General features: G+C 38.6%; 1 protein-coding gene across 1 annotated transcript in view; it reads left to right on the top strand.

Moving 5' to 3' along the window:
* The first annotated feature begins 349 nt into the window (after nt 1-349).
* The window catches only part of HCFC2 (host cell factor C2), a 45811-nt gene continuing 32319 nt past the window's right edge, over nt 350-13841 (top strand). Inside the window, exons 1-3 of the mRNA XM_046646205.1 lie at nt 350-554; nt 2019-2167; nt 3351-3511. Of these exons, the coding sequence (XP_046502161.1) occupies nt 392-554; nt 2019-2167; nt 3351-3511 (473 nt within the window). The 5' untranslated portion in view covers nt 350-391. The remainder of the gene's footprint in view (nt 555-2018; nt 2168-3350; nt 3512-13841) is intronic.

Below are 13841 nucleotides of genomic sequence, written 5' to 3'. Positions count from 1 at the left end.
CGAGCCTCCACACGGGCTTTTCTCCGTCTACATCGTCATTGTTTCCAGGGTCTGACTCGCCCGCACAACCTAGATGCTCAATTAAAGCGTCCCTAAAGGAAAACGCTGCACCTTCTCTCGCAAAGACAAAACGGGGGCCTCTGAGTGGGCAGGGGACACTTGGTGGGTAGGCAATGTCCTTCCACCCTAAAACCCGTTGTCCCGGGGGCCCGGGCCGGTCACATCGCCCGGAGGTGGGGGCGGGGCTCCCCCGAGGCCTCCAGCCTTGCCCCGGGCGCCGCGGTCATGTGACCCCGGCGCACAGCTGGAGGCGGGGCCCCGCCCTCCCCCGGGAGCGGCGGCGCCCGAGCGGGCGCGGTGTATTGTGGGCAGAGGGGCGGGGGTTGGGAAGATGGCGGCTCCCAGCCTCCTCAACTGGAGGCGGGTTTCCTCCTTCACGGGGCCGGTCCCCCGCGCCCGGCACGGACACCGGGCCGTGGCCATCCGGGAGCTGATGATCATCTTTGGTGGGGGCAACGAGGGCATCGCGGACGAGCTGCACGTCTACAACACGGGTAGGCGCGGCGGCCTCTGTTCGGCCCCGCCTGCGGGAGCCTCGGAGGGGGAGGGGAGGCGAGGCGGCGGCCGCGGCCCTGACAGCTGTCACCGCCGGGTCACTGCCTCCTCGGGCCGGCGGCGGGAGCGCGGCTTGGCCGGGCGGCCGCGGTCCGACCGTGTGGCGGGCGGCGGCTCCGTTTCCCCGGGGCCCGCGGGGCGGAACCGGCCCCGAGCGGGGCGCGCCGGCCGTCGGGCAGGCGGTCCGAGCCCCCCCGCGCCGCCGCAGCCCTGTTGGCAGACGGAGGCGAGAGAGACCGCTTCCACCGGCCTGGGCCTCTTCCCCAAGTCTCGCCCGCTCCGGGGCTCCGAGATCCCTCCCCTGTCAAACACTTAAAACAACTCCAAACCGAAGCTCCTCCGGGCCTTTCTCGTCGTCGCCTTTCTTCCTTAAGGAGAAGAGAACCTGGGGGGCGGGGGGTGAGGAGGGGCACAAGAGGCCTTCTGGTACTCTCATCCCCAGTACAGCCCAGGATCTGGCAGGTGCCAGTCCAGACTTTTGCCCCGTGGTAGCCCTCTTAGCCGGCGGGGAAGTGCTTCGTGGTGAGCCGGACGCCTGTCTCTGCATAGTCGGGTGTGTGTCCCCAAACTCTGCCGGGCAGCGCGGGGACAGAGGACTGTCCCCTTGAGCACCGCTGCAAATCACAGGTGCCCCTGGGCGGGGAGGCCCTGCTTTTGAGTACCTCCGAGGGATGGCAACGAGGTTGGAATTTCATTTTCCCCACTTGTAAATGCGCCAGTTATCATGAGAAAGCTGTTCCCTTGTTGTAAGGCTAGTTGCTGGATTTGGGGTCTATGTCATGATCACTAATTTTTCCTTGACTTTGACCAACCTACTTAATCATAGTGGACATTTAACGGTTAATAAAATAGTGGAGTAGGGGACATTTTATTTTTTTCACCCTCTCCCCCTCCTGGCACCCCAGCATATAAAGTTAAAAAGTAATTTGACCATTTGGTATGGTGTAAAACCCCTAGTTTTGGAATAAGTTAGACCTAGTTTGAATTTTGCCCTGCCCGTAGCCCAGGATCAGTGCTAAAGTTACTAAACCTAAGTGTCAGATCTTCACTTGTGAAATGAGGACGATGATACTTACCAAGCAAGGTTTTTGTAAGAATTAAAGGATATAGGTCAGGGTTTTTCAAGAGCAGCACTCTTGACCTTTTGAACCAGAGAATTATTTGTTGTAGGGGGCTGCACTGCACGTTGTAAGATGTTTGGCAGCGTCTCTAGCTCTACCCACTAGTTGCCAGTAACACCCCCCTTACTCTAGTTATGATAACGAAAAGTTTTTAGTTTGCCCTTGGGGGGCGAAATCATCCCCCATTAAGAACCACTGATTAGATGATACATATAAAGTGCATATTCATAGTCTGCGGTGACTGTTGATTATAATTTATTTTAATTTTATTTTGGCAACTAGTTACAAATCAGTGGTTCCTACCAGCTGTTAGAGGAGACATCCCTCCAGGCTGCGCTGCCCATGGATTTGTCTGTGATGGTACCAGAATATTAGTGTTTGGGGGAATGGTTGAATATGGAAGATACAGCAATGAGTTATATGAGTTACAAGTAAGTCTGTTTCAAATTTTTTATCTCAATCTGAAGCTTTATTAGTGATATTGGTCATACTTCTTAGAAAGATTGCAAAGCATTTCATTAACATACTTAAAATAGTGTGAGGTTCACATTTTATAGTTTCAAAGAAAATGTTTCCACCTCACTAAAAAGCCAACGTTTCTAATGTAAGTCTTTTTTCAATACCCACTGCCACATTTGTTACATTAGGTTTTCTGTTAGTATCGATTGTACATGTTATGTGTTTAGGCTTTTGTGTCTCAGTGGTTGTTCTTCAACTTTAGCCTGCAATAGAAGCCTGGCGAGAGCTTATGAAAACAGATTGCCGGGGCCTGCCCCTAGTTTCTGAAGCAGTGTTGTGTGTAGCGGGTCTCCACCATTCGCTTTCCTACCAAGTTCCCACCTGCTGCTGCTGGTCCCCGGACCATAGTTTGAAAATGTCTGCCTTAGTTATAGAAATTGTTACCCTCACACTAATAATCATTCCCCCCCCACCCCCTTCCACCCCCCCCCGGCAATACATACATAAGAGAGGTAACAGTTTCCTATATCCTTTCTAAATTTGACTCTCTACTAAACCAGACTCGGAGCCCTCTGTGACAGCCCTAGTTGAATTTTCCTCCTGAACTGTGCATATGTTGCCAGTTCTGTGATCATGAGGGCATCTGGTAATTGGCAGATATAGGTGGATTATACCTATTTATAAGCAACTCATTTCAAAAATAGTTTTAGATAAAGAAAGAATTCATAGTCGGAGAATGAGTTTTGGAGTTTGGTTTGATAAATGATCTTTCTGCTTATTTAAAGGTTAAAATATATACCATTCATGGATTACCTAATTTCAGAAAATAAGAATACATAAATTACATTAATATTAAAGCCATACGTGATATTTAATTTTTCATTTGGAAAATATTTTGGAACTGTTAATGTTTATTATTATAAACTTAGTTTGCCATTGTGGAAATCTGTGAATAAGGAAGACTAGACTGAGTTTTTATTGGAACATTTATTTTAATTCCAGAAGTTATCTGCTTACTTGTCATTTTTCCCAAAAGTAGATTATTGGAGCCTTCTGATTGGATTCGGATTAAAATGTATTGGTGTGATGTTACACTACTGATGATATACGAATGCTTTCCTTATTTTGTCTGAGTGTATTTATTCTCTTTTTTAGGCAAGTCGTTGGTTATGGAAAAAAGTGAAACCCCATCCCCCTTCTTCTGGTTTACCTCCTTGTCCTCGGCTTGGACATAGCTTCTCTTTATATGGTAACAAATGCTATTTGTTTGGTGGCCTGGCAAATGAAAGTGAAGATTCAAACAATAATGTTCCCAGGTATGCGGACTCTTTCAGACCAAATGCTTATTTTATGATTTAGATTAAGAACGTTTAATTGCTTCCATCTTTAGTTATTAAGAGGGAAGAAACTTAGCCTTTTGCATTTAAACCTAACAATGAACAAATTTGTGTGCATTTGTGTTTTCCTTAGTCCCTGGAGTATATATATATCTGTTTTCAAGACTCTGCTTTTTCTAATCAGAAACCATCTTATTAAATTGATGTTAATATACTTGCTTGTAGCAATACGTTTGTATATATTGAGCCATAACATATTTTAGTTAAGTCATAAATGATAATGAAAAGCAACTAATGGTTACTTTTCGCATTAGGTTTCTCTGGGAATTTGGTGACAACAGTCTGACTATAAAATGAAGGCCATCATTTTCATTTTTCATACAGGAAGCTGTTAGAGTGGTTCACACAAGCAAATACTTTTTGAACTAATCCCCTCCTCCTTTTTTGAAACAGAATTAATCACTACCTCTTTTCTTTTCACATAGCGTTTTGATCACGTTGTCGTTATAGCACTCAGGGTTTGGAGATTTAGAGTCCAAAGGGCTGTTTTCTGATACACTGATTACCATGTGTGTCCTTTAGTGGAAGTAATCTAAGCCTGTTTTCCTTCACTGTGAAATGGGAGGGACCTTACAGTGTCATTGTGATGGCTAAATAAAATCGTTGGCATAATTTTCAAAGCACTTTCTAATTGCTATCAGCATTTAGTCCAATAGTTGTCATCACCATGATAGTGTGTCCTTTTACCTACATTCAATGGATGTTAGAGTCTTAGCTTTTTTTCCCCCAAAAAACTTTTAAAAATAAGATATACTAAAACATCATGGAAAATTTGGAAACTGGAGAAAAGGAAAAAAAATTATCCTACCACACTAATCCAGATACTTTTACTTTTAGTACATATCTTTTTTCATTTTTCCATTAAACAGATTTTTTCAATACAAAGTTCTAAAAATTCAAGAAATTAGAAAGAATGTAAAGTTCTTTCTCACGGCATCACTGACCTCCAACATAGGCAAACACATAATTCAATTTGATATGCATCTTTTGGGTCCTTTTTCGTGTAACACATTGTATTAGTCAGTTTTCGTTAGATTGTTATATATAATGGGAAAGCTTCTCAAATTTGTGCTGCTTGAGGGAGCATTAGATACATGTGATGCTTTTTAAAGCCTCTGATGAAAGCTAGCACGTTCATTTCTGTTCACATTCCGTTGGTCGAAGGAAGCCGTACTGCCAGGCCCTGAATCAGTGGTCCAGGAATGGATGTTCTGCTTCCCAGGAGAGGAGAGCTGGGAACATTAATCCGATCCTCTGCCCAGACATGTATTTTCGTTTATGCAAGTGGGATTTTTCTTTTTGCTTTGTGACTTAAGATGTTTACTTGTTTTTGTTGGTTTTTTTTCCTTTAACAATATGTCTTGGAGATCTTTTCATGGCAGTAAATATAGGTTGAACTTAATTTTTTTCCAAGGCTGAAAAGTAGTCTGAATTATACAAATTATTTAACCATTCCCCTACTGGACATTTAAATATTTCCATTTTTTTTTTTTTGCTGTTACAGCATTTGCATGTGTATAAATATTTTTGTAGGATTGACACTTCTAAGTGGAATTAGGGAGGTCAAAGGTTATTTACATTCAAGTCTGTTAGGTACTCCTGAATCAACCTCCACAGAGATGGAACCATTTTGTATTCCTAATAACAGTGTACGAGAGTGCCTGTACCCTTGGCAATACTGAATTGTCTTACACTTCTTAGTTTTTGCCAAATAGGTGAAATACATTTCATGGATTTATTTTGATTTTTTTTAAACTAAGAATGAGCTTGATTAACTGTGCTTATTAGATATTTGCAATTCCTTTTCTGAAATTGTTCGTGTCCTTGTTCGTTTTTCTGTTTTAAAAAATAAAGTATAAATTATATGCCATAAAATTCATTCTTTTTATATGTACAATACAATGATTTTTCGTAAATTTACAGTATTGTGTAACCATGACCACAGTCCAGTTTTAGAACACTTCTATCACTCCACAAAGAAACTGCTTACTCATTTGCAGTCAGTCCTCATTCCCATTCCGATCCCCAGGCAACCATTAATCTGCTTTTCATCTCCATAGACTATCCATTTCTGGACATTTCGTGGAAATGTGATTTTCTGTAGTTATCTTCTTTCTCTTTGCATAATGTTTTTGAAGTTCAACCATGTTCTAGCATGTATCAAATGTTTCTTCCTTTTTATTACTGTATAGTACTCCATTGTATGAACATACCACATTTTGTTCATTCATCAGTTGATGGACATTTGGATTATTTCCAGTTTTTGCCTTTTATGAATAATCTGGCTATGAACATTTGCATACAAGTCTTTGGACATGTATTCATTTCTCTTGAAGGTATCTAGCAGTAGAGTTGCTGGGTCATATGGTAAATTTATGTTTAACTTCCTAAGAACTACTAAACTGTTTTCCAAAGTGACTGCACTGTTTTATATCCCCTCCAACAATATATGAGGGTTGTAATTTCTCCATATCCTTGCTAACACTTGTTATTGTCTGTCTTTTTGATTGTTGCCAACCAAGTGGGTATAAGGTGGTATCTCATTGTGGTTTTAATTTGCATTTCCTGAATGACCAAAGATGTTGAGCATCTTTTCATGAGCTCTTTAGCCATTCGTATATCTTCTTTGGTGAAATTTCTATTTAGGTCTTTGTCCTTTTTTTTTTTTTGAGGATTTGCTGTTGAGATTTATTTTCTTATTTATTTGTTTATTTCTTATTGTGATAACATTGATGTATAACATTATATAAATTTCAGGTGTACATCATTTTATTTCAGTTCCTGTGTAGATTACATCGTGTTCACACCCAAAGTCTAATTACCATCCATCACCACACACATGTGCCCAATCACCCCTTTCACCCTCCTTCCTCCCCCCTTCCCCTCTGGTAACCACCAATCCAATCTCTGTCTCTATCGGTTTGTTTGTTCTTATTTTTATCTTCTATTTATGAGTGAGATTATGTGGTATTTGACTTTCTCTCTCTGACTTATTTCGCTTAGCTGAATACTCTCCAGGTCCATCTGTGTTGTCATAAATGGCAAGATTTCATCCTTTTTTATGGCTGAGTAGTGTTCCATTGTGTATATATACCACATCTTTATCTATTCACCCCTTGATGGGCACCTAGATTGCTTCCAAGTCTTGGTTATTGTGAATAATGCTGCAGTAAACATAGGGGTGCATATATCTTTACACATTTGTGTTTTCATGTTCTTTAGATAAATACCCAGCAGTGGAATAGCTGGATTGTATGGCAGTTCTATTCTTAATTTTTCAAGGAATCTCCATACTGTTTTCCAACGTGGCTGTACCAGTTTGCATTCCTGCCAGCAGTGTATGAGAGTTCCCTTTTCTCCACATCCTCTCCAACACTTATTTCCTGTCTTGTTAATTATAGCCATTCTGACAGGTGTGAGGTGATAGCTCATTATAGTTTTGATTTACATTCCGCTGATAATTAGTAATGTTGAACATCCTTTCACATACCTGTGGCCATCTGTACATCTTCTTTGGAGAAATGTTTGTTCAGATCTTTTGCCCATTTTTTAATTGGGTTGTTAGGTTTTTTGGTTGTTGAAATGTATGAATTCTTTATATATTTTAGATATTAACCCCTTATCAGACGTATAGTTTGTAAATATCTTCTCCCAATCATTAGGTTGTCTTTTCATTTTGTTGATGGTTTCCTTTGCTGTGCAGAAGCTTTTTAATTTGATGTAGTCACATTTGTTTATTTTTTCCTTGTTTCCCTTGCCTGGTCAGACATGGTACTTGAAAATATGCTGCTAAGACCAGTGTTGAAAAGCGTGCTACCTGTGTTTTCTTCTAGAAGTTACATGGTTTTAGGTCTTGCATTCAAGTGTTTAATCCATTTTGAGTTAGTTTTTGTGTATGGTGTAAGATAATAGTCTACTTTCATTCTTTTGCATGTGGCTGTCCAATTTTCCCAACACCATTTATGGAAGAGACTTTCCTTTCTCCGTTGTATGTTCTTGGCTGCCTTGTTGAAAATTAGCTGTCCGTAGATGTGTGGGTTTATTTCTGGGCTCTTGATTCTGTTCCTTTGATCTCTGTGTCTGTTTCTGTGTCAGTACCATGCTGTTTTCATTACTATAGCTTTGTAGTATATTTTGAAACCAGGGTGTGTGATACCTTCAGCTTTGTTCTTTTTTCTCAGGATTCCCTTCACTACTGTCTGGGGTCTTTTTTTGTTCCATATAAATTTTAGGATTCTTTATTCTACTTCTGTGAAAAACGTTGTTGGAACTTTGATAGAGATTGCATTGAATCTGTAGATTGCTTTAGGAAGTATGGGCATTTTAGCTAGGTTAATTCTTCCAATCCAAGAGCTCAGAATATCTTTCCATTTCTTTGTGTCTTCTTCGGTTTCTTTCAACAGTGTTTTATGCTTTCAGTGTACAGGTCTTTCACCTCTTTGGTTGAGTTTATTTCTAGGGATTTTATTCTTTTTGTTGCAATTGTAAATGAGATTATACTCTTAATTTCTCTTTCTGCTACTTCGTTGTTAGTGTGTCCATGTTTAAATTAAGTTGTTTGTATTCTTATTATTGAGTTGTAAGAGTTCTTTATATTCTGGATACAAGTTTGTTTTTTTAAAAATCAAAAATGGGACTGGCAAATATTTTCTTCTGGTCTGTAGCTTGTCTTTTCATTTTCTTAATGGTATCTTTTGAAGCACAGAGTTTTTAATTTTGATAAGTTAAATTTATCAATTTTTCTTTTACAGATCATGCTTTTAGTGTCATATTTAAGAAGTCTTTGGGGCTGGCCCAGTCGCCTAGCAGTTAAGTGCACATGTTCCACTTCAGTGGCCCAGGGTTCGCCGGTTTGCATCCTGGATGCGGACATGGCACCGCTTGGCAAGCCATGCTGTGGTAGGCGTACCACATGTAAAGTAGAGGAAGATGGGCACAGATGTGAGCTCAGAGCCAGTCTTCCTCAGCAAAAAGAGGAGGATTGGCCGCAGCAGTTAGCTCAGGGCTAATCTTCCTCAAAAAAAACCTCTTAGATTATATCAAGGTTGTGAAGATTTATTCCTGTGTTTTCTTCTAAAAGTTTTATAGATTTAGCTCTTACATTTATATCTGTGATTCATTTAGAGTTAATTTTTAATGCCTGGGGTAAAGTCAGTGTCTAAATTCATCTTTTTACATGTGGATATCCAGTTGTCCCAACACCGTTTGTTGAAAAGACAGTCCTTTTCCTATTGACGTCTTTGTTGCAAATCAATTGACCATAAATGTAAAGGTTTAATTCTGGGCTCTCAGTTCTGTTCCATTCATCTATAGGTCTAGCCTTATCTCAGTAGCACACTGTCTTGATTACTATAGATTTGTAGTAAGTTTTTAAATCGGAAGATGTAAGTTCTCAAATTTTGTTATTCTTTTTCAAGAGTGTTTTGGCTGTTCTGGGTCCTTTGCATTTCTATGTAAATTTTAGGGTCAGCTTTCCAATTTTTGCAAAAAGTTCTCCTGGGATTTTGATAGGGATTGTGTTGAATATATAGATCAGTTTGTGGAGAATTGGTATGTTGTTAATATTGAGTCTTCAAGTCCATGAACATGGAATGGGTTTCCATTTATTTAGGTCCTCTTTAATTTTTCTCAGCAATATTTTGAGGTTTTCAGTGTAGAAGTTTTCTCTTATTTTGTTAAATTTATTCATAATTTTTTATTCTTTTTGATGACATCATGAATAGATTTGGTTTCTTAATTTCATTTTTAGATTGTTCATTGCTATTACATATACAGTTATCCTCTGTATATTGATCTTGTATCCTGTGACCTTGCTGAATTCATTTATTTCTAATCTTATTTTCATAGATTTCGGTTTTTCTTTCTATTATTGATTCTTGGCGGTTCTTTATATATTTTGTTTCATATGTTCCAAATATTTTTTCCAAGTCTTCTGTTTGCCTTTTTTTTAAAGGGTTTTCTTTTCTTTTTTTTCTTTTTTGAGGACGATTAGCCCTGAGCTAACATCTGCAGCCAGTCCTCCTCTTTCTGCTGAGGAAGACTGGCCCTGAGTCACATCCATGCCCATCTTCCTCTACTTTATATGTGGGACACCTGCCACAGCGTGGCTTGCCAAGCAGTGCCATGTCAGCACCCGGGATCCAAACCAGCAAACCCCAGGCCGTCGAAGCAGAACGTGCACACTTAACCGCTTCGCCACCGGCCCGGCCACTAAAGGGTTTTCATTTTTGTTTTATCAAGTTTGACAGTATTTTCTTTTATGGTTTTCTGCTTTTGTATCTTGCTTAGGAAGACTCCTATCCTGAAAATTATAAAAATAATTTTTCTATATTTTCTTCTAGTACATTCACAGCTTTTTTTTTAATGTTTAAAACATTAATATATTTGGAATGTATTTTTGTGACTGGTGTGAGGCTTTTACTTTGTCTTCCTAGTGGATTTCCAATTCTCCCACTGCCATTTATTAATTAAGCCATGTTTTTTCCTGTTGATTTGAAGTCCCATATCTGTCACACCTTAATCCTCATATAAATGGATCTTTTTTCTAGGCTCTCTAGACCAGGGGTTACAAACTACACTCTGTGGTCCAAATTTGGCCTGCTGTCTGTTTTTGTTAATAAAGTTTTATTGGAACACATCCATGCCCATTCATTTACATCTTGTCTCTAGCTGCATTCATATTAAAACAGCAGAGTTGAGTAGCTGTGACAGACTTTATGGCCTGCAAAGCCTAAAATATTTACTTTCTGACACTTTACAGAAAAAATTTGTCAACTCTTGTTCTAGACTCTATTCTGTTTCATTAATATATTTACTTTTCTATCATTAATGGTGATGTTTGCTGTAGGTTTCTACCATAGTATATGCTTTTGATTGGATTAAGGAAGTTTTCCTAAATTTCTAGTTTGCCAGTTAGTTTTTTCCTCTCCTTTTCACCAAAAATGTATGTTGAGGTAGTTCTAATTCATTTCAGGTGTGGAAATGAGCTTACCATTTCTTCCCTTTAACCCATTAATTTTGTGAGTTGTATTATTAGTTTCTGAAATATGAGCCACCTTTTTATTCCTAGTTAACCCCACTTTATTGTGTTACAGTGTTCTTTTCATACTTTGCTGAATTCACTTTGCTAACATTTATTTGTACTATCAATAGTCGTTATGATTTTGCCTATATTGTTTTTTGGGGAGTAGGGTGCTATTCTAATCTGATTTGAATATCAAGATTATGTTACCCCTGGGAACATAATCAGAGCTCTGTTCTGAGGTTATGGGCAGCTCTCCATCTTTTTTTGTGCTTAAATAATATCATTTCTTGAGTATTTAGTAGAAATTTTCCATAATTGGGATTGGTATAGTTTAGGGAGGGATTTTTGACTGCCTTTTCTATATCTCTTATAGCTATTGATCTATTTAGGTTTTCTACCTTTTCTTGAATCCTTTTGATAATTTATGTTTCTCTTGAAAAATTACTCATTTAATCTAAATTTTTTAATTTACTGATAAAAATTGTAAGGCAATTCTCTGTATCTTTAAAATCTCTATCTATAGTTACATCTCTTTTCTCATTTCTAAATGTATGTGTTGTCTTTTCTTCTAATCACACTTGCTGGTGGTTTGTTATTTTATTGGTGTTTTTGGAGAACCAATTTTTAGTTTTATTAATGGTCTGTGTTTCTTTTTCTTTTATTTTCTTTAACTCTTCCATTTCTTTAAGTTTTGTCCTTTTTTCTAACTTCTTTTAAACTTCTAACAGTTTAAATGCTTTTTTTAACCTTTTTTTCTAACTTCTAATAATTTGAATACCTATTAGTTCATTTATTTTCAGTGTTGTTTCCTAATAAATGCTACACATTTTCCTCTGGTTACAGCTTTAGCCATATGCCATAGGTTTTGCTATATAGTGCTCTTATTGTCATTAATTTCTATTTTCTCTTTAATCCCAAAGTGATTTGACATAATTTTTTTAAATTTCCAGATACAAAGTTTTGTCGTTGTTGCTAATGTCTAGTTTTATTATATTGTGGTCAAAAAAATGTTCTATGAGTTTTCTCCTTTTTGGAGATTTCTTTGTGGTCTGTTTCACAGTCGATTTTTGTCATTATTCCAGAAGTGTTCATAAAGATTGTGAGTTCTTGATTGTTTGAGTACAAGTTTCTTTATTAAATCAATGTTTTAAATTATCATTCAAAGCTTTTTTGTTTTGTGGGTCTAGGTCATTTCTACTTCTGCATGACGTTAAAAATCTCCCAGTGTGATTGTGAATTTGTGTTTTGTTCCTTGTATATCTAATTTTCAACCTGTGTGTGTTGTTTTGTTGTAGATTTATCTTTTGTAAATAGGGCTAACAGTTAACCAATATGAACTGGTATAGCATACTGGCTGGGGTCCATTCTGATCTATTTAAGTCTATGCCATATCAGTTGTTAAATAGTTTTAATATCATCCTTGCTATTAATAGCTTATATTTGGATTCAGAGTTCTTTTGTTTCCCCTGCACACCTCCTGCCCCCAAGGGACTTTGTCTTATAATAGGGAAGTTTTTCCTGCCCTTGTATTTTATGTCTTCCATCTACTCTGCTTGTGGTTGCTCCCTTCACCTCCTTTTTTCTGCCTTGGCTAGATTTTTAAAAATTGTGATGAGGTTGAACATTTGCATGTGTATGTGTTTGTATATCTGTGTCTGTGTGTGTATACACATTTATGTAATTTTTATTTCCTGTTCTGTGAACTGTCAGCTTATATCCTTTTATGTGTGTCTGTTGTGTGATTAGTCATTATCTTGATTTTGTAGGAGCTCTTTTACATTAAGAAAATTTGATCTTTTTCTGTGATGTGTACCAAATCTTTTTGTTTGTCTTTTTTTTTTTTTTAATTAATGTTATGATGGATTACAACCTCGTGAGATTTCAGTTGTACATTATTGTTAGTCATGTTGTGGGTACACCACTTCCCCCTTTGTGCCCTCCCCCCACCCCCCCTTTTCCCTGGTAACCACCGATCAGATCTCCTTGTCAATATGTTAACTTCCACCTGTGAGTGGAGTCATATAGAGTTCATCTTTCTCTGACTGGCTTATTTCACTTAACATAATACCCTCAAAGTCCATCCACGTTGCTGTGAATGGGCCAATTTTGTCTTTTTTTATGGCTGAGTAGTATTCCATTGTGTATATATACCACATCTTCTTTACCCAATCATCAGTTTCTGGGCATGTAGGTTGGTTCCACGTCTTGGCTATTGTAAATAATGCTGCGATGAACATAGGGGTGCAAGGGACTCTTGGGATTGCTGATTTCAGGTTCTTAGGATAGATACCCAGTAATGGGATGGCTGGGTCATAGGGTATTTCTGTTTTTAACTTTTTGAGAAATCTCCATACTGTTTTCCATAGTGGCTGTACCAGTTTGCATTCCCACCAACAGTGTATGAGGGTTCCTTTTTCTCCACAACCTCTCCAACATTTGTCGCTCTTGGTTTTGGATGTTTTTGCCAATCTAACGGGTGTAAGGTGATATCTTAGTGTAGTTTTGATTTGCATTTCCCTGATGATTAGCGATGCTGAACATCTTTTCATGTGTCTATTGGCCATATTCATATCTTCTTTTGAGAAATGTCTGTTCATGTCCTCTGCCCATTTTTTGATCGGGTTGTTTGTTTTTGTCTTTTTTCTTTTGACATTGTTTATAGTGTTGTTTTTTTCTAACCATTTTACTAAGGGCTTTTCCATAGACTATACTTATTTTTCCTTTTTTTCTTAACTTTTTCTTGATTTATTGTTTTTCTTTGATTCTTTTTTTTTTTTTTTTTAGGAAGATGAGCCCTGAGCTAGCTGCTGCCAATCCTCCTCTTTTTGCTGAGGAAGACTGGCCCTGAGCTCACATCCGTGCCCATCTTCCTCTATTTTATATGTGGGACGCCTACCACAGCATGGCTTGCCACACGGTGCCATGTCCGCACCCGGGATCCGAACCAGTGAACCCCAGGCTGCTGAAGCAGAACATGCACACTTAACCGCTGCACCACCAGGCCGGCCCCTCTTTGATTCTTCTTTCCTTCTAATGATTTGAAAGTTATACATGCTAATTCTGTGCGTCACTTAGTTGTTGGGAAATTATCACACACAGTTAAACTGAAAATGTCTTGTCATCTTTGGTAATAGATTACTATCTTTACTTTTAGCCTTCTTTTGCTTACCTCCTTTTTCCATATGTTCCATATATTCTTGAGTCTTATTCCAGATGACAATAATG

Source organism: Equus quagga, chromosome 19, assembly GCF_021613505.1.
Source record: "Equus quagga isolate Etosha38 chromosome 19, UCLA_HA_Equagga_1.0, whole genome shotgun sequence".
Taxonomy (NCBI): domain Eukaryota; kingdom Metazoa; phylum Chordata; class Mammalia; order Perissodactyla; family Equidae; genus Equus; species Equus quagga.
Note: the sequence above shows the minus strand (reverse complement) of the source record. Positions and strands in the feature narration are given on the sequence as shown.